Genomic DNA, 25,370 nt, shown 5'->3' with positions numbered 1-25,370 from the left:
TGCTGCTTTCTCAGTTTCCCTCCCAGTGTGCTCATATTCCTTCCTTTTCTTCCTTTTATGTGGCTTTTAGTTTCTTTCCTCATTTTAATTTTCCTAAAAGCCCATCTTCATAAGTAACATGTAAACTCTGAATGTGCGAAACATCAAGAAGAAGGTTTGATACAGAAATGTGGACTCTTTCTTTGTCTCATTTCCATCGTCCGTTCTTTCTGCCCCGGTCTTTTGATTCAGTCATTTCTCCCTCTTCTTTGTTCTGATGATTTGTTTCCTTACTCTCTATTTATTTTTCTATCTTCTCACTTCTCTCTCTCTCTTTTGGTGAGTCCATCTAATTCACGTTAAGCTTAAGAGGCTCTCTGTCCACAGAAAGTCGACAGCCTGGAGCCAGGAAATGCTCGCTCTGCCCTGCCTTCAAATCTATGTCTGTGGCCATCAAGCTTTAATAGAATCAACATCGAGTTACCCGAAGGAACGGTTCACTCTGCAAAGTGCTGATCATCAGAGTAATACAAGTCTGTTTGCCCCAGCTGTTTAAAGGTAGTTTATCATGTGCACTATATAAGAAATCGATAACTCCTGAGTATCAATCACACACATCAGGTGCTACAGTTTCTCCCCAAAGAATCACAAACAGGTCCGTCAGAATCTTGCTGTACCTGTTAACAGCTGACCGTTGATCCTCCAGGTGATGCTGGGCCTCGGGATGCCGTCCGCCTGACAGTCCAGTCGGACTGTTTCCCCGGGAGTGTACATCAGGTTCTGAGGCTCCTTCATCCAGTAAGGAGCCGCTGGAAAACGAAGAAAAGCAGCATTTAAACCCTAAAATATAAATCTCAGAGTCAGAACTTGTCTGTTGAACATTTGGCTGTAACTCTGAACAGGCTTCAGGACCTGTTGATGTTAATTAGTGAAGTGCTCCTTTGAAGTTGTGAACATGTACACATGTTCTTCAGTAAAGACTCACAATCATCTCAGACAGAGGAGCACAAACACGTTAGAGTTCAAACTAACACAGAGATCACGTCCTCACGGTCAGCAGAGCACCGTGATCGTCTGTGCGCTCGGCTCAGCGGCCTACCTTCCACAGTGACCGTGAAGGAGCGCGTGATGGAGCCGTGGGTGTTGGAGGCTTTGCATTCGTACTCGCCGTCGTCATCCAGGGTGATGTTGTCGAAGTGGAGCCAGCGGTCAAAGTTAATAACTTGGCCGGTTGTGTCTGCCAGGACACCATCCTTTTTCTTCCATTCCACCTGAGGTGTGGGTCTGCAGAGACGGACATGGAAGAACAGAAGGATGTGACTGTGAGAGAGAACCGATCATGGAAGTGAGGTAGGCGACGAACAGAAGATCGATCACAGGAGGAAATTAGAGCTGAGTGCATGCAGATGATCTTGGTAATGATGTAACATCCTTTTTCATCATTAACTCAAAATTATAGTGAGAGTCCATTTGTTGCCATAGACAGGAAGCAGGATCATTAGAATGAAACTGGACAGATCAAATGATTTCATATGAAGAAAAAGGGGCAAGGCTGCATGAGGTCAGCAGGCCAATTTCTTACGAGCAGAGAAAATATGAAACAGTAACTGGGTCCTGAGTGTGGTTGTTGTTGTTGTTGTGTGTGGCTGTAGCAGAAAAGCCACAGCTGAGTGTTGTGAGAGTGAACCAGGTGGGTCAGTCATTCTTATGCCACAAGGATCATAAACATGACATGAGTTTCACGTGTAAACAAACTGAAGGTGGAAGTACACACACACACACACACACACACACACACACACACACACACACACACACACACACACACACACACACACACACTGAGATGCTTACAGGCCTCTGGGTAAACATTCCAGGGTGACGCTGTTCCCCTTGAGGGCTGATATTTGGGAGTGGTTCCTGTGGTGGAAGAACTCGGGTTTTCCTCCATGAGCCACGCTGTTACCTGGACGATGTGAAGACAGAAATCAGGACACGGAAACTGTGAAGCTCGATCATCACGGTCATGCTGATTATTGCAACAATAAATGATGAAATGAAGACAAATAGCCTACAGGGCAGGGCTGATTAGTCGACTGTGATCTAGTTACTGAGCATATACGCGTCATCATAGTGGAACAAACACTGGTGTCTCAGTTGTGTTACAGTGTAGTCTGCATGACATAATTAACAATAGAGCGTCAACACTGCAGGACAGTTTTACACGTCCTCACTGTTCTGGCTGATGTTACCTCACACAGAGAGCGTGATCACGGTCCGCACACACACAGGACAGCGTGATGCTCTGACTCACTTTTCTGATTTTTCTTATCTCTATATTTAACACTTTGTGTGCATTGTGCGTTGTGTGTGCGCTCACTCTGCTTGACAGAGAGGGAGACAGCAGTGGCAGGTAGAATAGTCCTGGCCTCTCTGTACTGGGCGTGGCAGATGTAGTCCTCTTTGCTGTCACTCTTCACGAGGTTCGCGAAGTACAGCTTCCCGTCCAGGCCGATCGTCACTCTCTCACTCCGAGTAATGTGCATCAAATCTGAGCCGGGACGGGGACAGTTTAATGTAGGTGGGAAATAAAGCATGGAAACTGCAGTGGAAGGTGAAAATGTTTTTCATGTCAGTGCAAAATGAAATTGGTTAGTTTGCTCTTCAAATGCACAATAAGCACCTCGCTTTATTGCACCGCAGCCTCAATAAGCTGATAACTGAAAAGGCAGAGAAGGTCAGTCATAGAAAAATGGAGGAGAGTGGACATAAAGAGTCTGTGTGTCACAGAGGCAGGCAGCTGATGAACGGGACAGGAAACAGATCGGCACACTCACTTATGTTCATCCAGTGGATGCTGGGAGGAGGCGAGCTTTTTGGAGGGTTGCAGGACAGGACCATACTCTGTCCCACGAGTCCTCGCTCACGCTCCACTTGTTGTTTCATGAGAATTGGCTGAGCTGAAACACAAAGCAGCAGAATACAAGTTAATACTTGTGCAGGTAACAATGAAGAAACAATGAAAATAGTGACGCAAAATAAAACAATACAAAGAAGGAAGAAGATAATTGTAAAGATACACTCCACAGCTGTTGTAACACAGTGGACTGGAGGAAATCTCCAGGATAATAGACTTTAAATGCCTAAATTATATAAAAACAATGCCAGGGTTCATTTGTAATTAAGACGAGCTGAAACAATAGTTGCATATTTACAATCATGTGGACACAGAGTGACATCATCTGTCTTTTTGGGTCACATGATTAACTTGAATCTCATATTTCCTGCACAGCTTCTCAGGTTTCATCAGCCAGTTATTTATTTTGCTCTGAAACATTGTTTAAAAGTTTTATTTGCTAAAAGCAGCTTTCTGATGGTGCTTTGGGTAAATCAAGATACCTCGACCACATGCTGCCTGTCGAAACTGACATTTAGTCATCAAAACCTTTAGAAACGCTGGCTGAGCTGATTGTAAACATTGAAGTTTCCCAAATTAATTGAGAACAATGGTTCTCTGGAAGTCACAGAGCAATATTCAATCACAGAAAAAAAAAACTGTGAGGAAGAAAAACAACAAATTATGGAAGTAATTTGCAGAGGAAATAAATAAATAAAATCTGAAAGAACTGAACTGCAATCAAAACCACGGCGGAGGTGAGATCCGGGGCAGAAAGAGCCCGTACAGTATAATATTTCATCTGGAGAGATTTTAGTGAGTCTGTGTGCACGCTGACCGCAGCCATCGGCTTCATCCTCCACACCCACCGTACATCCTCCCCACTGAGTGACGTCACAGTGCTGTCTCCGGGAAATGGTTGCCGTGGCAACTTGAGATGAGCGAGCAGAACAGGTGGCCCCGATCAACCTCACTGACTCACTGATGTGTGTGTGTGATTTTATATGATCGTGTGACATCTGTGCCTTTGTGTGCTTACAGTAAGTTTGTGACTCACGCTCTACGTTGACTTTGACGGTTTGTGTCATGGCGGTGCCCAGACTGTTGGAGGCGTAGCAGCGGTATTCACCCTCTAACATATCCAGGGAAGAATTGTTGCCTCTCAGCGTTCCGGATCCTTCGGTCTCGGATCCGAACAACTCGCCATCTTTCAGCCAACGGAATCTATGAGCACAGAGGGGAGAACGGCTGTCAGCACATCAGCAGTTTACAAAGTCACAGAAACAAACCTTAAATCACACAATGAAGAAAACAGCTTCTATTTATTTGTGAGCTATTTTGAAGGATCTACATTTTCATTATAAAGCAGCGAGTCTTTATCTTTGGATCAAAGCCGGAAACAGGTTCATGTAAAATTTTCAGCCTTTTGATTGACGGCCTGAAATACATAAATACATAAATATGAGGAAGTGTAACATTTACAGCTGTTATTATTACTTTTAACAGTCTGTCTCCCCGAGAGAAGCAGGGAGTGGAGAGAGGGACGAGCTCGGGGAGGGAAACAGCTGAGAGACAATTTTGTTCTTGTTTTATTATGAGGACATTTATTGCCATGTCAGCACACACAGGTGTACGTACGTGGGTGCCGGGTTCCCGGTGGCCTCACAGGCCAGATTGAAGTCTTCTAGAGAAAACACTGTGTGTGAGTTTGGCATCTCTGTCAGCACTGGAGGCTGAAATACTGAACACACACACACACACACACACACACACACACACACACACACACACACACACACACACACACACACACACACACACACACACACACAGTAATGAAATTGGCAGAGTACAGGCAGGTAAAGTAGGGCGTACAGATCGAGACACATCTAGAGGGATTGACTGAAGCTCATTCATCATTCTTAGTTCTGGCAGGTCCTCTAAAACCATCGTGGTTAACAGGAGCCACTGTTTCAAAAATAAAAAAAGATAAACATCCTATAATAACAGCAAAAATTAAAAACTACAGTTTTTAATGGAATACTCTGATATTTTGTGACATTGTATATTTAAATAAAATATTTTGTAGATAAATGAGTCTCAGGTCAGCTGATAAGTAGCTTCTGATCGTCCCTAGAAGCAGGCTACAACACAGAGGAGACCTTTGTGATTGCTGCGCCCAAACTTTGGGCAACTTTCTTCAAATTAGGATCCCTCCAACACTCAACATCTTCAAACCCGTCTGAAAACACACTGTTACTCACCAGCTTTAAGTTATGACTGAGTTTTTGTTTTGTTCTTTGTGTGTGTTTGCTCTGCTTTTTTTTTTTTTTACCATGTACAACACTTTGGTCGACCTGTGCTGTTTTCAAATGTGCTTGTGGAGAATTTTCCTGAACATACTGAAAGGACAGAGTTCAGTTTGTGCTGAAAAATAAAGCTGCGCATGACAAACATTTACTCAGGTTCGTTGGAGCTGTACAAACTCTGTCATGTTCATTTCTATGTATGTTTGCACATTTCATTAAATTGCTGCACCGAATCCAAGAAATACAGAGAAATGAAAAGTGGTCCAAGACTTTTGCACAAGAACTATACAGAAATACAATGAAATGACTAATGTGGCAGTTTCAGCCCTCCAAATATCCGTACATCTGTTTCAGAAAAATACTCAAAATAACATTAAATCAGTTTTAAATGAGCTAATATACATGATCTCTTCCTTAGTGTCTGTGTGGAGTGATGCAGGGGAGAGATGTTCTGCTTTGACAAATCTAACAGGAAAAGTGCAGGTGAGCAGGTGCGAGACACAGTCAGCAGACGTCCGGAGCAGGTTTCTACCAATGAAGCACCGCTCACGTCAGAGCTGCAGACACGACACACATTTCTTCATTACAGCAACAAAGAAAATCACTTACTGTTGTCTTTTGTATCTGTGTCCACGGGAAGCAGTGAAAGGAGAGCAGAAAGGAAAGGTTTACAGACTGAACAAACACATGCTGGCACATTCTTCATGCTGTTCCCCGAGCGGGACAAGATCTGCTCATTAACAGGATTTTTATTAACAGTGACAACATCTCAGGGATTTTATCTTCCTTCTTGGTTTTCTGACTCAGACACACTGGCGTCTCAGGTCACTTTACATCCATCTCCTTATTTTTTCTTCCCCGTGTCTCCTTTTCCTTCCCCTCCCTCCCCTCTCTCCACCTCCCCCATCGTTCTCCTCCTCCTCCTCCTCCTATCCTTCTCTTCTTCCTCTCCTGCCACACCCAGAAAGAAGGTCGTTTACCGAAGGTCAGACTGAACCTGATTCCTCCTCTGACTCCCGCTTCCCCTCCTCTCCTCTAGGAGTGTGATAAGCCTGCTGACCTTTGACCTTTATCTCCAGGACCAGAGGTTATTCTAACCTGATTGTTTGGATTTATATTTGTGCTTAGATGTGTTCGAAAGTTCCATATCTGACAGGAATAAACACAGCACCAGAGCTTTACTGAACTTTACTGTGCAGGAACCAAAGGATCCACCTTTAAATGGCCCCCTATCAGCACACGTCACGTTTCTGGTCAGTTCCATCAAAGGTTTTTGCTCAGATGCCTGAAAGGCGAACAGCTTTTTGTTGGAGTCTGAGGTCTGTGGTGACGTCGCAGTGGTCAGAGTGAGCTTTGGTCCAGAGGTGCTCGAGGAGACAACCCTGAAGGAGAGTTTGTGGCTACTGCAGAGCTCTATGATCTCACAGACGATGTCTCCCGGTGCTTTCTTTTTCTCTCTTCTTCTGTCACCCCTCACTCCACAACTGATGGTTCTACAGGAAGTTTTTTCCTGTTAAAAAGGAGTTTTTCCTTCCCACTGTCACAATGTGCTGATCGTATGGGGAGGGGTTGATTTTCACAGCATACTGTGGGGTCTTTGGAGTCTAAAGTGTCTTGAAGTAACTGTTCTTGTGAGTTGGAGCAACATAAATAACCTGAACTGACCTGACGTCTCTGCGAACATTTCAACCAAACGCATCAAATGTTGAACGTTACGTCTTGACAAAGGCTAAAGAAAAAAGAAATCCATAGTTCTGGTTCTTCTCCACAGCGCTGCATCAGAGGCTCGTGGGTAGTTTAGACTCCTCCCCTGATGCCTATGAAATAATTCAAGTTGGTGGCTACAGCAGAAATCTACTGACCTGATACTTAATTTCAAAGAGTAATGATATGATTAGAGAAGCCAAATGTGGAAATTCTCCCTCATACTTCCCAGCCCTGTTAATTCTGAGGAAATGGTTTGGAAATATTTACTGGAAATGAAAAAACAAACACTTTCCAGTGTTTCCAGTGTTTCCAGTGTGTGATGTGTGCAGTGGAGGAGGGAGTACTCACAGCTTTCGGGGATGTGGATGGCTCCCTGAGCAAACGGAGGCGTGGAGGAGAGGAAGGACAGAGGGAGCAGGAGGAGGAGGAGCAGCGGGAGGGCGGGGGAGCACATCCCCCTACAGCCCATCCACCGACTCTGTGACACACACATCTTTCAATGTCCCATCAAAAGTGATGCAAGACACCCACACACTCATCAACACATAAAGAAACACACACACACACCCACGCACACCAAGGCAGACACACACTCCAGGGACCGCCCGGAGCTGAGGGAGAGCTGAGAGGAGTAAACAGCAGTAAGTTGGTGGGTGTGTCTGTTTCCTTTACAGCCCAACTGTGAGTGAGGCTCGCTCCTCGCTCCGTCAGCTCCACAAACGCTTCTTCAGGAGCTGGCTGTGGGGTGACCCCGAGAACAAAGAGGGATAAGAGGGGAGGAGAAGAGGAGGGGAGGAGGGGAGGGGAAAGAAGCAAAGACATGGTTAATTTGACCAAACATAAATCAACAGAAGACAAATATTAATGTATTCCAGAGGGGGGAAAGTTTGACCCAAAATCACATCACGATGAATCCACGGCACATCTGTGACGTTGAGAATAAATTCTAAGATTTAAATTCACTTTGGGTTTGAATTTAGTACAGAATCCACAAAAATCTGAGATAAAGAACAGACAGTACCGGGTCACCTCGATAAAGTCAAGATCAGATCAAAGCAGCAGGAAGCAGCTTCTCCACTAATGACATTACAAAGAGAGATTGAGTGTGTGTGTGTGTTTCTGCCACACTCGCCGCATTTCCATTCATCTCAACATCTCCTCCTTTGTCCCTGCCTGGTGACTGAACACTGACCCGTGACAGCAGGAGTGTCGGGGGGTGAAAGCAGACACAGATGGATCAGGCTTTCTCCCTTTTGTTTCATCATCTTACTGCTGCCTCGACATGAAGGCCAAAAGAAGAACCCTCAGCGCTCCGAGTTTGGCCACATTCTTGTTTGTACTTGAAGTTGGGGATTACGCGCTCCTCCTCTGCGAGCTGATCAGCTGAAACTAACAGCCAGGCTAAAAATAGCCGATTGTGCTACTTCAAAGCCATGAAATCAGGCTGCGGCTCCATGTATGGGAATACTTTGATCAAGCAAAAAATGAAAGAAACTGAGGGAGATCCCTCGAATGAACCAAACATCTGTGACAGGTTTTCATGCTAAAGCCTGAAACAGTGTTTCCTCCACTCCAAACCATTCATGCCTCCAGGAAAATTACTGTAAATGCTCCTGATTTATTTGGTATCATGTGAGCTCCAGTGAAACAGAAGCTGCCAAAAAAGCTCATTGTGCAGTTTTTGCATTTGCATGAATCAGTTTGTTTGTCTGCTAACAAGGACAAATCCCAAACAAGCATTTTGTAACGCGTCGTGAGACTTTCACCACCGGGGGCAGCATTTTATCTTTGGGTATGTTTTTATATCTGTTCAGGAGGCTCTGCCTTTAACCAGGATTATTAAAGCAAATAGGTTCTTATAACTTTCCTGATTCAATTCAACACTGAAGTACAGCCTGCACCTAACTTGACTTAATATCCCTTTGACACAGTACAGAGATGCGTTGAATATAAAGTCAGTTGCCTCTTTAGATTCTTTTCACAACTTTATGTAATTTTTTAAAAGACAGGAAGTTAGAAGAAATAACTGTAAATAACAACCTGGAGTCATAAGAAGACAGTAAGATAGATTGTCCAAGAGTTCGTGTCACTCCAACGCGCAGATGAAATGTTGTTTTCACCAGAGAGCTGAGAGGACGCATCGCTCATGGAAGATGAATACAAAGAATCGAATAGAGCCAGTGTTGCTGTCAGTATCTAATTGCACGGATGGATGACATATTGCAGATGAACAGTGCCCTGGGTCTGGATGACTCTCCTCCCTCATTCACTCCCTCAGTGGACAATTATGGAAATACAAGTTTTTATACACTGACTTTATGCCTGGTGTGATGCTGCAGCAGCTTAAAGATGCTCCGACTGTACCGACTCCACGCTGACACACCGGAGTGAGAATACTAACAGACAGGGAGGGCAGAGGAGGTTACAGGAGGTGTCATAACTTATCAATCTGTGAGTGTAACCACCAGCAGTCCTCCGCCAAGGCCCGTCTCCGAGGCTTCTCTTAAAGCACACACATGGGGTGAGGGGCGAGGAGTGACAGCTGGCTAATGTAGACCCCCTCCAACATCTCATAATTACACAACCTGTCCCCAGCACACACACAAACACACACACACTGTCTCTTTGTGAGGATCCAGGTCTTTCTGAGCACCTCCACAAACACAGAGAGGACACAGAGGTGACCCCCGTTCAGTTCCTATGACTGTCAGAGTCTTATTCTTCTAGTTTTTCATTGTTATCACTCATGATTACACACACACTCACATCTGCCCTGCGTCACGGTCACTTAAACACACACACACACACACACAAACACACACCTGCTCCCGCCTGTCGGGCTGCTGCTGTTACCTGCCGGGCGTATTTTCAAAATACATGAGCCAAATGGCACAGCGGGACAGAAGGTGTGTGAGAGCCTGTGTGTGTGTGTGTGTGTGTGTGTGTGTGTGTGTGTGTGTGTGTGTGTGTGTGTGTGCGTGTGTGTGTGTGTGCGTGTGTGTGTGTGTGTGTGTGTGTGTGTGTTTGTCATTTCGTCACTGATGGGGCGTGGGGGGGTCTAATGATGTAACGAGCTCAGACAGAAAAATGAAACAGACGTAATAAATGACGGGTGAAGAAAACATCCCAGCATGCTCCACTTCCTTTAATAACAGCAGCCTCGTCCTCAGCATGGAGGTTTTAAAAAAACAGAAATCCATGATCATCCACAGAGACTTTCTTCATTTAAATATTCATGGTGCTCCTGCTGGCACTGACTTAAGGAGGGGGCGGAGCTCGTTAATGAATCAAGTCTTAATCTAAAGGCGCCTGATGGAGGGTCGCCTCCTTCACACACTCTGAGTCTTTATTGAGGCTGCAGCTTAGAGCTGCTTGACCTCTGCTGACAGGAAGCTCGTTGAGTTGCTGTTGCCGGTGCACAATGACATTAAACGCACCGTGTTGTTCGCCTCTCACCGATTCTTTGTTATCCTGGAAATTTGACACATTATGACCACTTGAATTAAATCAGCCGTGAGAGCACAGGAAGTCCATTTAGGATTTAGAGAGGAAGGACGAGGAGGAAGAGTTTCAGATCTGATTAATGCTGCAAGTTTCGGCGCCCTGCGTGTTCACGGCGCAGTCTTAGATTTAAGAAAACACAACATACCACACATTTGATCACAACTGTATATCAGCTGCAGACATGAATGTATCAGGCAGGAGGGGACTTTGCAGGTTTTATGGTGATAAAGCAAAAGTTAAGCTCCAAAAATTTTATTATTTGCTGTTTTTTCCACAGAAAACTAAAAGTGTTAAAGTTTTCTTCTGACGTGGAGCTCTCACAAACTGGGATGGACATTTTCTTTGATTTAAGAGAAGTTTATTAGTTGCAGTGTTGGCAAATTCACACTGTTACAGCAGCAACGCGGACACCGCAGGAATAAATAAATAGAAAGCTTTTGGTCTCTGTATATTCTTCCTATAGTCATATCTTACATATGTTACAGAGATTACCAGACCCCAGTCTGAGTGTTGGGTTGCCAGCTGAGTGCTCACTCTCAAGAATGAAAATGTTTAATGACTGAAAGCCCAAACAGGACATTTTAATAGCTGCTGTTAATCTCGCAGACCGCAGTAAAGAGGCAGTTCATGCCCTGTGGGCAGCCATGTTTCCGTTCTGTGCCGGTTAATATTAAACATACTGTACCAATTTCCTCTCTGCGGCCCCCCTCGGCTTCTTCAGGGTCCTGAGCCATCCCAGAGAACCTGAAGGGCTTCAAAAGGCAGAGGCAGGTGGACCCGCCCGTCCACAGGGAAGCCTGAGGGGAGGAGGGGAGACGGGGCGGGTGCAGGTGGAGCAGTCTGTGGGGAGGTGGGAGGGGATCGGAGAGTCAAAGGGAGGCGATGCAGGTGGACGGATGGAGAGCGACAGAGCGAGAAATTAATTCATTGATAGATTCCGATCTGGAGGAAAGAACAGGGACGTGTGGATGGAGAGATTAAGCAAATGCTGGGAGGAGAGGGTACTTCCCTTTTAGTCTGCACGAAACACACACACACACACACACACACACACACACACACACACACACACACACACACACACACACACACACACACACAGGTGTACGGAGATGAGGAAAGAAAGAGCTATTCCCATGTTGTCCCTCCTATTCGCCCGCATGACCTAAATTCACCCTAAATTCATTATTCATTACACATCTCACATTTACTACTCCATCCACACACACACACACACACACACACACACACACACACACACACACACACACACACACACACACACACACACACACACACACACACACACACACACACAGACCACAGAGCAGACAGTCTATAGGTGAACTCTGCTAAGTGTGTGCGACAGTCTGCAGATCGAGCTGCTGATGTCCTTCACATCAGTCCTCATGAATATGTGATGAAGTGTCATTTTAATGAAGCACCACTGAGTTAAACGTGCTGCTGTCTCTGTGTGAATAGCAGGGGGGATGATATGTATCAGACATCCTTTCTCTGAGAAATGACATTTATATACTGTTCATGTGCAAAAGCAAATATGTTTTTAATGAAGCATAATGCACCCGGATTACAAAGAAAGCTGTTAATGAACAAATCTGCCTCGCAGAAAATGTTATCTTCTAAAGGTGAGGTAAGGATCACTATCTTGAATGAAGAATGAAAAAAATAATCAGCATACGAACTTTCCATAATTTAATCTAAACCTAGTGTAACAGCATCAACACAAACGTCAATGTCAGGAACCGAAAACTGGATTTTTTTGAAATGTCCACAGCAGACTCTAAAACTCCACACACATCACAAAACGCTACAAAGCATTTTGAATCTTTAGATTCTTCTGTCATAATTATTTGTCAAAGTGTGGGTAAACTTCCTGTTAGCATCTGAGAGGAAACCTGAAGACTGAAAAAATGAACCAAATTCAAGCTGCAGTTCCTTTAACAGCCACTGGAGGCAGACTCCAGCTGTGAGTCCGTCCCATAGACTTGCATGTTATAACTGTACAGCTGAAGTTTGATATATGGTCATCTCAGGCACAGTGGACCCGCCTGCTCTTCAGGCCTCTTACTTTTAATGGGTTGTACCCAATCAGAAGAAATTTGACTCGAAGGGGGAGGAGCTAAAAGGGTTAGGGTTAGGGGGTTAGGATGAACTGAGGCTCTGTATAAGATAAAGAAAGATTATTTTGAATTTTCAATCAAAGCTACTTTAGTAGAGTCAAAGCCAAAACATTTGGAGCTGGCTTTACTTTAAGAAGATCACTTTTTACAACTCGCTCTACTTTCCTCTTGTCTGCGTGACAGCTCCTTTCTGCAGGTGTTAGAGAGGAGGCGTGGCTTGTTAACACTCAGCATCACTGGTAACACCTGAGCCCAGCATCCAGTGCTCTAGAAAAGTCCTTAGAGCTCCTCTTTGAGCTCCTCTTTTGGACTTTGTTTGCTCCTTGGTTTATTGTCTTGCACTAAATCCCATTGCATTCAGCATTGACAGTACTGACTGCACACACCATAAATTAAGAAACATTTTAAATTGCTTGTTTAATTTAAAATAAACTCTTTCCTAATTGACATTTCTGCACTGCTCTCTTCCTGTAATGGCCGTCTGTGACATCAGTGTACAACAACAAGTCATTTTTTAATTGAATAAGTGCAAAAAGGTCATCTGATGACTTTAGTTTAATCTGATCTTTAGATGTTGGTGCAGAGCAGATGTGACAGTCAGTATGTGGGTTTATTCCTCTGAACCGCAGTGACTCAACATTTCTCATGAAGAGGCTTTGGCTCTTCTCCAAGCAGCTTAACAGATTACAGATTTGTAAAGTTTCTTCACATGCAACCAGGCACAAAGTACTCAAGTGCAAATGTCCTTCGGTAGACGATGAGCACCGAGTGTGGCAGGCACTTCCACAAAACCCTTTGTGACTGAGTGAGCAGAGAGGTCATTTCTCTCTTTCCCAACATGCAAAGCACAAACAGATTTGCTGAAAATTACAACAAATTAAAAGAAAAGAAAAGAAAAAATATGTTACTGGGAAAAAAAGAGAGATCTGAAAGTGATGTTCCCTCAGTTCCACGAGCTGTTCGTTCTCGTTTGCGTTCCCCACCCTTACTCCCCTTTTCAATTCTTTAACTTCTTCACTTCTGTTTAGTAGATGGGGATCTGCCAGGCCCGGGAGCCGTTGTTTTCACCTCCACCATCTTTTTTAAGACAAGCAACAAACTGATGGGACGAGGACGGCCAGGTCTGACCAAGCAAACTTTAATAAGAGCCAGAAAGAGCGACTCAGACCTCAAACTCATCAGGTCAGTGTTCCCTGAGCTCACAGCCACAGGTAACACCACCTGAGGCCTGCAGACCAAATTCAAGGCCCATCTCCACTGGCTTCATTTTCTTGATGTGCTAATGTTTCACACTGTGTGCGGTGACAGCCACCGAAACAGATTCAAATCAGCATCAGTGACGAAACTATGACTGTTTTCAGCTGCATATTTTTACTCTATAGCTCTGAGTCACAGTTCACACTAATCACATTGATCAGTCTTATAGCAGGCCTCGCTCAGTTCATCCTCAGAGGGAAAGGTGGAGGATCTGTTGTAGCTCCTCCCCCTTTCAGATCACTTCGTTCTGATTGGCTCTGTGCCAGAACATAATAGGGTTGTCCCCTGTTTATGACATCATACAGATCCAAGAGTAGAAAAAACTGAACCCAAGTGTTTAAATGATTTCTGAAACATGAAGTGTTTTTCTTCCTGTCAGTCATGACTCAGCTGCTGTGCATTTGTCAGCTTTATGATGCACAGATGATGTCACCATCAGCTCTGTCATTTACAGGGATGACCTCAACTCGAAGGATGTAGCAACACACACACACACACACACACGTCAGTGTTAAGCTGTCTTTGTGTTCACGTCTAAGCAGACTGGGATTTCCCCGTGGAAGTGGAGAGATGAATAACTCAATAATCACGAGGAGGTTTCTGACCGACTACAAAGCTCCTCCGCTGACAGGCCTCCCACCACCCGCCGTCTTCTTCTGCCTTTGCTTTGTTTTTCCTCTCTGTTTGCAGCTTTTCCTCCTTCATTACTTTTGTTCTGCCATTCTGTTTGTGTGGATCCTCTTTCTGCCTCCACACCAGCGACATGCCTGTAAAACAGCTCCAGGCGATGCTTCACCATGAAAACTCTCCTGCCTTATCAGCCTCCACCATGAAAGAACCACGCTGCAGCAAAGGCAGAAGCATCCACCCCCCCCGTTAATGGAGACACCGTAGGCTTTGAAAAAACAAGGTTGTGATTTCTGGGTGAAATGTTTTAGCCAGGCTCAGTCTGTCAGTCCAGGCTCTGATGGAGTGCCTTCATCTTGATCCCCAAGGAGAAATCCCACCAACTTTGCTGACTGTGCAGAGCTCAAAGGTCAAAGTTCATATGAACCAATTATTTTTTAGTATAATTTGTAACCTAAGGGGCTGAGGGCTCATGGGCTGAGGTGAAGCATTTAAAATGAAGGCTGATGTTTACAAAACAGAAAGGTGATTTCTGCCTCCTCCTGATTTTAATCAAATAAATAAATTAAACAATAATAACAAAGAATAAAACCTGAAAAAAACAAAACAATCAGAGAGAGAAATGTTCAGCTCATGACCCTGCCCCTCAAAAATCTACAAACGTAATGTTTTCTTTAGTGTCAACACCAACCGACAGTATCAGTGTGCTGCCCAGCCCCCGTCTGTGGCACGACGTGAACGTCCGCCTTGGCTGAGCTTCCTTCAGGTAGTACCGGTAGATGTATATCAGGGTTGTTGAACTCCAGGCCAAGAGGGCCGGAGTCCTGCAGGGTTTAGATGTGTCCTCGATACTTCACAGCTGATTTAAACGGCTAAATGACCTCCTCAACATGTCTGAAGTTCTCCAGAGGCCTGGTAATGAACTGGTCATGTGATTCAGGTGTGTTGACCCAGGGTGAGATCTAAAACCTGCAGGACACTCGAGGTCTGGAGTTTGAGACCCCTGATGATAGAGAACAGTCCTCTTTGACAGCAACGTTAGAGGATTTTCATGAATAACTGCTTCATGTTTCTGGAACGAGACGTTTCAGACTTAAAGGGAAACAAACATCTCCTCAGAATTGGGCAGCCCACCCGAAAAACAGGGTTACAGGCAAGAGTATGAACATATTTTTGATTCTAGGCTTTAAGTATTTCACTAAACAAATGTTAGACACACCAGGCTGTCAGTCCTGAAGCACGGCTTGTTGTCCTGCAGAGGCAGAAAAAGCAGCGAACGTTTGTGTTTGTTGAATGAAAAGCTGGTTATCAAAAGTTCCTGATTATTTCTGACTAATCACTTAATTGACGAAGCATCTGAAGACATGTGCGTCTGTCACACAGCTCCGTTGTGTTATTTCTGTGTATTTGCCTTTCAGATGGGATGTGGGGAGTCGGTCCCGGAGCTCAGCCCGACGCTTTTCACATTCAAATGAGCTCTTATTGGTGTGACATTGTTTAGTCACCTCTGGATTACCTCCGCCCTCCTCCAACAGCCCACCCTCCCACGCACACACTCCGGCAGACACAAAGCCGGCACGTTTGTTTATGATTTGCGTTTCTCTCCACGAAGGCAAACGAAGCGACACAGGCACGAATAAATTGCTCATTAGTGACGGTATGCTCCTGGATAAACAACAGCTCCCGCGCTGGGTGGCTTCCCAGCCCCGCTGGAGTCCATTAGATTTAGCTGAGGGGTGAGTGGCGCCAGCTGTGAGAGGCCACAGTGTGACAGAGCGCTCGGGGCGGTGTATACAACACCCACGGCCACACATCTATCACTGCCTCCACCCAAATCAAAGTAAGTGGTGGCGGTAATGCACCATTTTACCGTTTGCCAACAGCCAACAAACACTATAAAGAAGGAGAAGAAGAAATGAAAGTGAGGAGGCAGCAGTACTGTTCATGTGTTTGAGAGAAGAAGTGTGAAACATGTTAACACGAAACAGGTCGTCCGAGCGAGGGATGTTACATCCTCTGATTCAACAACCTCTCTGGTTAATCTGATCTAATCATTTTCACACATCCTGGATTAAAACATGGAATCGGCGGCGTGCGGCCTCGGCCCTCGGCTCAGCTGCGACGTCAATCAATACCTCACATGATCATGTGTCACGCGTGTGACGGGCACACTTAACTGAGAGCTGTGAGATCAGCAAAGACCGCTCTCCCACTTCTTCTCTGGTTTCATTCTAGAAAGAGGCGATAAAAACATGGCCGACAGAGGAAACGCCTCAGCGACATCATCGGCTCAGACACCACCGAGCTACAGCTGTGACTGCCAGCAGCACAGATCCTGACCTGCTCCAGGACTTTAGGTAACGTCAGCGTCTGATTGCACGTTTGCCTCACGTCGACCTTTGAACCTTCACGTTTTCCTCGCTTTGCTTTGTTTTCATTGGAGGATTCATTACTTGGGTTTCAGATCGAATCGGACTTTATAAACGTCCGTGTTAGGGTTAGGAAGAGGCGGGAATTGGGTTAAAATGTTCTCCTTCCCAACAGTGTGTGATGCCAGCGGGTGCTTCACAGGTTTATGAGACCTGACAGACCTGACTCACGCTAACTCATGCTCTCCATCACAGCAGCTGTGACGCACAGTAGCTGGTTCAGGAGGAGTGAGCATATCTAACCACCAGCTCGAGTCTTTAGCTGCTAATGCTCCCACAGGCTAGTCCCGCGCGGCGTCCGTCTGCTGTACAGGTAGCGTACCTGGGTTTATCGTTGGACACGGCTGCCTGTGGCCAAAACAGCGAGAACACTGAGCTGAACAAACGAGCTGAAAGTAGCGCTCGTGGAGCTCAGGGAAGCAGTGAGTTCATGGTGTATGCATGAAAATATGAATCCCAGCAACGACTGAGATCACAGAGGTTTGTGTGTAAAGATCGAAAGCATGGCTGTAAAACTTTGTGAGGCCCAAGGCGAAACAGAAAATGAATCCACATTATGGAGATAAGCTCCACTTAAATGTTCTCACCAACACACACACATTATCCTCAGTGGTCCCACACACATCCTCTCTTGTTTCCACCACATCCTCCCACGCACTCCCACCCACTTACACCACAGCGAGCCAGCGGCTCTTCTGACTCTGGATCTTTCTTCTTCACGGCTGATGATCCACTGAGAGCTCAGACTCACAGCAGCTGCAGACACATCACACCTAATCCCTCCTGGCAGGTAAAAGGCGCTACGCCGGGCTTTGATTTTGTCTCAACATAATAACCTCGTCCTGTTGATGTGCGAGGTGTGAGGTCACAGCCAGCAGGTGCTCGGGGCATCGACGAGACAAAGGTGAATTCATTTGAAGCGCGGAGATGAAGTCACACAGAACACGAACGGACGAGTTTCTTTAACAAAGATGAAGGATTTCTGCAAGCTTAGTCTGGGTTTGCATTTCTTTCACAGATATTTCACACAAACAGCTACAACCTTCACTTGATTATTAGCCACTTGGTTCAAATAAAAACTTCATTATGAAACTAAAATTAAACTAAATTACATTAGCTGTTCATTTAGCAAGCGAATGAGTTAGCAGGTTCATCAGAGTCATTATAGATGCAAGGACGGAAAAGGTGGTGCTAAGAGTATAACGCTGGTTAAATTATACACGTGCTGCTTTTACACATCAGGCAAAATAGATAAGGAGACTGCAGTGATCGTTGCACTGGATCACGTGTCTCCCCAACACGTCTGTGTCAGGGATGCAGATCATGTGTGAAAACAGCAGCAAGTCACAGACGTTACAGCCTGTTTGCACACAGACAGTAAAAGTGAGTTTAACACACTGTTTGGTTCACAATTATTTCATTTTTGCTTCTTTTTGAGTCCGGTTGAACTTTACTGATGTGCCAGTAAGTTAATAACTTTAACTTATCAGCGTCTACCGTCACATCTCTCCGGCTCCCAGCTACACCCCTCCCAGGTGGGAGATCGCATTTCCTCTCAGAGCCTCGGTCTTTATCTTCTCCTCTTCTTCCTCCCTCTGCAGCATCGTTTGTCTCTGCTCGCCCCACCCTGAGCACGCAGGAAGGAAGCTTTAAATTAAAAGGAGATTTGACGTAAATCTCTTTATTTAATCAGACAGAAAAATGTCAATTTGGTTTGTGCACGCGCTTGTGTGTGTGTGTGTGTGTGTGTATTGGCAGTCTTTCCCATCCCTTTCCGTCATTCTCCCATCACCATGGTAACCCCCTGACTCCAGCAGCACACAGCAATATTTCCTCTTTTCCCATCCCCCAACACTGCCCCTCCTTCTTTTCTCCCATCCCCCACTCCATCCCTCCACACCTCTCCCTCGCTTTCTCTCCGGTGCCACTCCCTACATCGCCTCAACTCACCCCTCTCTCTCTCAGTCACACACAGACACACACACAGACACACACACAGTTTCTCTTCCCATTGTCTCAGTTCCCACTCGCGTCTCCTCTGCTCAACACGAGTGGTCTGCAGTGTTAAAGCAGCCGTCCAGCTTTTGGGAAGCTTATTCCCTCCTTTTGTGCAGGTTCTTAAAGTGCACACACACACACACACACACACACACACACACACACACACACACGCACAAATATAGCACAAATAAGGTGACAGATGGTGAGCCCAGGAAAAAGTTCTGCCGTCGCTGCAGGTATGAGGAGATAAAAGAAAAGCAGCAGGAGCTGAAATAATGCAGAACATACTAAAGTATCGAGAAACATATTTCCTCTTCCTGAGCGCTCATCTCTTAAACTGAAAAGCTTTATTTCGAGTACTCGGCGACTGGAGGTGCAACAGGATTAAACTCAAAAATGCAAAGAAATGTTAAATTATGCAAAGATAATCGTGGATTAAACGAGATAATTCTGCAGCTGTGGGATGACACGGACGCTGAGATTTAATCAGACATGAGGATTATTTTCATCACTTATTAACTTTGGAATTATTTTCTTGATTATTCAATTGTGAGTCGAATATCAGAAAAATCAGACAAATGCTAAAGATAACATTTGCGTGCCACAAAGATGAACTTTTACTTAAGGGCAGTGATGAACCAATCAGACATTTCTCCATCATGAAGCATGTTGGTGACTGAAACCATCTAACAGTGAATTCTGGGGAAATGAAGACGATATGACGGCTCAGTTTATCCCCACTGAACATATTTATCTTTAGAACGATCCAAACGTTTCACTTGGAACAAGTAAGAACGACATTAAGTAGAAAAAAAGCGGAGCAGAGCCTGGATGCTGTGGTTTCCTAACGCACAGGCGAGCTTCTCTTTGGGCAACAAAGTGGCCGATGACCTCACTCCTCTTTATTTCCTGTAGGTCACTGTGGTCTATAAAATCTCTCCACACCAGCATTAGTAAACCACGGATATGAATATTAGGTTTTCCTCTTTTTTGCGGTGGAGTGTGAAAGAGGTCACAGCAGGTGTGACTGATCAGTGTTTACTGGCTTTGAATGAGTCACTCTTTGTTTTAGTGAAACAGACTCATCTGTGAGCAAAATGAACACAGGACAGAGTCTGAGCTCCACTCAGTGTCATAAAGATTAAGGGAACGGACAAATGAACGCGTTTTAGACCACTCGAGTTTTTCTTCTGTTTCTGATTAGACTATTTGGGGATTTTATTATTTCTTTTAGAAAACTTTTTTAGTTTTTTTTTTTTTTTTTTAAAATAAATAGGACAGGGGGAATGAATGAGAGAAAGAGGGGGAGAGAAAGAAAGAAAACCAAAGGGGAGAAGAGACGGTGAGAAGGGGGGAAAAAAAAAAAAAAAAAAAAAATGACAAAGGATGAACTGAAGCTCTGCCATCACGTAATGTCGCATACTGCTGTTTCTGATGTCATTTAGAAAAAAAAAAAAAGAAAACTTTTTTAGAAAACTGAAAAAGTGCCTGAGATGATGTTTTTAAACCTTTTTCCCCGAAATCTCCCAAACATTCAGTTTATTATCAAATAAAAAAATGAAAAAACGCTGAAAACCAAAAAACGAGGCGTCCTGTTCTCGACTATATCAGCTTTGTATGAGTCACACTTTACGCTTCCTGAAACTCAAGTTTCACTTTTTAAAGAGAAGTTTTGAACACAAATGGATGTTTGTTCTTTATGACCATTTAAAGCTCTGACATTAGAAAAAACTAATGTTTAGTGATGCGAGCGAGTGCAGTCTGAGGCTCATGCACCATCACCACAGAAGATACACGACAGGAAATATATGGTAAAAATTATCCTTTGATCAAACCAGTTTTGCTGGTTGGTGAGAAGCATCAGATTTATGTCTCGTATTGCTCATCTTCTGGTCAGGAGACTGTATGTCATGTGACCTTTGGTCCACCGAGTCACTGATCATATTGTTTGTCTGATATTTGTCTGATAGAGTCTCTGTGCTGGTGGTCACGCCATGAATGGACTCTTGTCATGGATCAGCTACACTGCCCACAAAAACAGACACATTTACTCCACTGTATGTGTGTGTGAGTGTGTGAGAGTGTGTGTGTGAGTGTGTGTGTGTGTGTGTGTGTGTGTGTGTGTGTGTGTGTGTGTGAGTGAGTGAGTGAGTGTGAGTGTGTGTGTGTGAGTGAGTGAGTGAGTGAGTGTGAGTGTGTGTGTGTGTGTGAGTGAGTGAGTGAGTGTGAGTGTGTGTGTGTTAAAGCCAGTGAAGTCAGATTAGCTGCTTCTGAAGAGATTAAAGCCCCAAACACAGAGGGGCTGTTAAAACCTGCCTACAGGCTCTAATCCGGGCTAATGGACGCACCCCCCAATCTCCACACACACTCGAAAAAGGAAGGAGGAAAAGATGGGAGGGGGGTGTTAAGGGCATTCCTTAATTTCTAAACACAAAGACCTCATTTGTTGAGGGTAAAATGGAAAAAAGGCGATGTGGAAGAACGAAAGGTCAAAAGAGAGGAAAGATGTTTCGAGGGGGAGGGAGCGGGGGCGTGAGAGCGAGATGGATGAAGATGGATGAGAAATGCCACAAAGAGAATCACAGACGACACTCGGAGCAAAGACGGACAGAGGAACTGAGAAAGAGCTAAATTCAGACTAATCTTATTTTCTGAACCCAGACCTCCATCTGACCTGCGGACCTGCGGCTGAAACCTTTTAGTCCAAACTGCTCATTCTTTGATCCACTTGATAGACCTGCTGGGACAAGACAAATTCAGGTTGTCCTCCCAGTCTGCATGCTAACGTAGGGATGTAGACACCGAGGCTTGCCCGAGGGCCCAGAATTACTCTCAGTAACAACTTCAGTCAGAGCGCTTTTAAACAGGTTTAAACAGTCTCCGCTAAACAACCGCATCGTTCCTCTGACATGTTCTGCATGCAGAGCTGCTAAATGCTGCTCGGGACGTCAGAAAACGATTAATGGAGAATATTTATGTGACAATATTTATTTATAAAAAGTCACAAAAAGTTGTGGAGAAACTGCCACAGAGTTTACGTTGATATTATTTTCAGAAATGTTGCGTAAAGTTTAATTTTTTGATGTGTGAAGAGTCTTTACCCATATCTGTAAAACTGATGATATCATTTTTACCTCAAACACTCCAAAGATCACACGTCTGGATCAACGCTTCGGTAAATGTTTGCTCCCAGCCTGGAAACTGTGACAGATGTTTACAGATGGGCCACATTTATGCCACTTGTTATATCTTTGCCCTTTTCATAACCTCTTATTAGTATATTGATCTTGTAAATGTAGATGAATAAACACGTCATCATTTTTGTGTCATAATTCAGAATCCAGGTTGATCAGACAGAGGCTGTCTGAATAATTTCAAATGCTTTTAACTGTATCAGGTGTGTCAGGTGGGCGAGTTTGCTCCGTCTGGATGAATAAGACTCACACAGGAGGCTCAGTGTGTGCCACATTGTTGGACAGCACCGAGCGCCCAGCACTCGCACACTCTGTAACTGCTGTCAGCTTCATATCATTTCTTATCAGCTGGCTCTCTGCAACGTACGGGTTGGTGTCATTATAGAAAACTATATTAAAGAATTTAAAGTGTCATAATGTTTGGATGATACAAAAGCAAAAACACAGAAATATATCGATGAAGAAGTGATTTAATCACCACGTCACCAGCGGCGCACACAGGGTTAGCTGGTTTAATTTGGGCGTTTTTCTGTCAAAAATCAAATCAAATCAATGTTCTGCAGATATCGTTCACTTAGTTTCATAAATGTTGTCGACATTAAGACAAGAGGACAGTGAGTGTCAGTGTAATTAAAAAGAGCTGCTCCTAATTTCAAGAATATATATGTACTTAATTTTTATTTTATACATTATTTAATTTAATTTAATGTATTTCATTGAGGGTAAAAACAAAAATCTCAGAAAGGCTTTCAGAAGAAAAGACGGGGAGGTTATGGTCTGATTGTGAAATAGAGAAACTTCATCATCTGCACAACTTAATATCATTAAAAATTCAGCGATCCGTCTGCAGTGAGGCGCTGCACACAGACACGAGTCTGTTTAAGGGAATTCCTGTCAGAAACACTTTAATAAGTTCAAACTCATTCACGAGAACGAAAAGCAGACGCAGAGCTGGAACTGAGCTCAGTCTGAAATGCGTCGGTGCTGCTGCTTCCTCTCCACTAAACATGACAGAAGACTGTTGAACTGAGTCTGAGGCAGGAAACAGTCGACTTTCAAAGCACAGAAACGGATCAGCTCAGAGTGTCTTTTAAAGAAGACGTGCTGCAAAACAGTGGGAAGCTACTTTTTCATGTTACTGTGACAGCACTGAGCAGCTCCTTCAGTGGGAGACTGCGGCACCCACGGTGTGGGACGGAGAGATTTCGCAGGTCTTTCCTCCCCACTGCTGTCAGACTCCATAATAAAGACTTTAACTGATCAAGCACACACATCCATACATATGCAATAATACTAAGTGCAATAATCCTTTCTGTCATCGTTGTATTTTTACTCAGTTGTATATAGTATTTGTATTTGTATTCTATTTTTATCTTATTGTATATTTATTTTATTTTATTCTACTGTATATAGTATTTTATTTTATTCTATTCTGTACAGTTGTGTACTGTATTTATTCTTATTGTATTCTAATTTTTGCCTCATAACTTTTGCACTGTCCACTTCCTGCTGTGACAAAACAAATTTCCCACGTGTGGGACTAATAAAGGTTATCTTATCTTATCTTATCTTACTGGCAGCAAAAACAAAAGATGGATATGTTTGTTCAAAGAACAGTAAAGTTTAAAAACATCATTTGTTAATTATTGCAGTCATATCTTGAGAACAGGGCTGTGCAGAGCGCTCCTTTCATGATGCATATTTTTTTCATGTGGCTGTCTGGAGGTAGTCTACTGTAAGTACAAAAGCCTGAATAAAAAATGCAGGCAGATGGTTTCAGTCAGTTTGACTGCTGCCAAAGATCTGGGGAGGGGAGAAAGAGAAAAGGGCTAAAAATCCTCCTACGCCACTCAGCCCTAAATATCCCTCCTCCTCCTCCTCCTCTCATCCCAGTCCAGGCTCCCTCTCACCTTCCACATCCTCTCATTTCTTCTGCTCTTTTTGGATTCAGGCTCTTCTGGGCTAAATCCTTCACCTCCCGTTTCACTCAAACTCTGCACCTTATCAACTTCCCCTCCTTCAGCTCTCCTTCCACCTCCTCTCTCTTATTCCTGCTCTCAGGTTCTGGCCTAATTTTAAGTGAGAAAACTCCACAATGCAGGCAAAGAATGACAAAGAGGCCTAAATGATGTTGCCATGAGGAAAAAGAGGAATTCCAGAGTAAACAGAAGCAAAGGACAAACACAGCTTTCTCTTCCTGCATTTTATCCCCCAATTCAGAGAGAAGTTGAGCTACAGGAAACACTTTTTTTTACACGTTTCTTGGTCATAAATGCTGATAAACTGAATATGTTCTTGGTTTTGGACCGCTAACTGGACAAACCAAAGACCCTGTTAACCTGGAAACAGCACCATTCAGCACCAGGCCATGGGCGGACAGCAGCCTGGAAGCTGGCATGGACACAAGATGGGAATTGCAGTTATGTTGTTTGGAGATATGAAGATCAGACTAAATCATTCCTGGCAGAGACTTTTAGCATGAAAGGAAGTGTGCTACAGAGCAGCAGTGAATAATTTAACACGATAATGTGGTATAGTGCAGCATTTCATTCAATATTCATAAAAACACACGGCCGCAGATGATTTATCAGATATTAAAAAGCTGAATCGGGTCAGACACTCCCTACAGATGGATTTACCTCCACACAAACATCACGAGGGAACATTTACTGACCCGAGCATGTTTGAGTCAAAAGGTGAAATCACAGACAGGAGGAAGTGCGCACCAACACCCACACATGTATGTACAGTGACACACAAACACTTGTCTAGTATCTCAGCACAGTCGCTCACACACTACCTGCCTTCCTATTATGTAAGACACCGTTAGAGCCTCCAGCCCTGATCTCCAACCCACTGACACACAGACACACACATTCATGGATGGAAACCCAGACACCAGCAGAAGCCTGGGATGCTTCAGTGTTAGTCCTACCTCTGCAGGTGTCTCCTCTTGATGTGTCTCCTCCTCTCAGGCTCCTCTCCGTGGCTCTTCTTCTAGCTCTGTATTGTTTCTCGGTCCAGTCCACCGACTCGTGCCTTTTCCTCCTGTCGTTTTTTGCACTGATGCTGCAGTGGTACAGAAAACACACCCTTCTGAGCTCTGCCTCTTCTCCCTCCCTCCTTCCCTCTCTGCTGCTCTTGGATTGGCTGCTTCACAGAGATGACATCAGCCTTTTTATTGTAGTCTCTCTCTCTCCCTCTCTCTCTCTCCATATACCTCCTGCCCCTCCCTTCCTCTTTACCTCAAAGCCCCCCCCCCATCCCCTATTTTTATACTCTCTGTCTTTTATATTTATATTCCTTATATCCATTAATGCTGCTAA

The 25,370-nt window shown here is 44.4% G+C and overlaps 1 protein-coding gene across 4 annotated transcripts in view; it reads right to left on the bottom strand.

Moving 5' to 3' along the window:
* LOC308407918 (neural cell adhesion molecule L1.1-like) overlaps nt 1-25,149 on the bottom strand; it is a 43,569-nt gene extending 18,420 nt beyond the window's left edge. For 2 of the 4 annotated variants that reach the window (XM_080899891.1, XM_080899892.1), the window contains exons 1-10: nt 24,980-25,149; nt 7,240-7,629; nt 5,794-5,808; nt 4,514-4,616; nt 3,933-4,099; nt 2,817-2,939; nt 2,360-2,530; nt 1,834-1,945; nt 1,079-1,263; nt 657-788 (exon numbers count right to left, since the gene is read on the bottom strand). In XM_080899891.1, the coding sequence (XP_080756017.1) occupies nt 657-788; nt 1,079-1,263; nt 1,834-1,945; nt 2,360-2,530; nt 2,817-2,939; nt 3,933-4,099; nt 4,514-4,616; nt 5,794-5,808; nt 7,240-7,384 (1,153 nt within the window). In that variant the 5' untranslated portion in view covers nt 7,385-7,629; nt 24,980-25,149. The remainder of the gene's footprint in view (nt 1-656; nt 789-1,078; nt 1,264-1,833; nt 1,946-2,359; nt 2,531-2,816; nt 2,940-3,932; nt 4,100-4,513; nt 4,617-5,793; nt 5,809-7,239; nt 7,630-24,979) is intronic. The other 2 variants (XM_080899893.1, XM_080899894.1) reach the window with 1 other exon arrangement.
* Nucleotides 25,150-25,370: the final 221 nt, after the last annotated feature.

This window comes from Rhamphochromis sp. 'chilingali' (genome assembly GCF_963969265.1).
Source record: "Rhamphochromis sp. 'chilingali' genome assembly, chromosome: 12".
Lineage (NCBI taxonomy): Eukaryota > Metazoa > Chordata > Actinopteri > Cichliformes > Cichlidae > Rhamphochromis > Rhamphochromis sp. 'chilingali'.
Note: the sequence above shows the minus strand (reverse complement) of the source record. Positions and strands in the feature narration are given on the sequence as shown.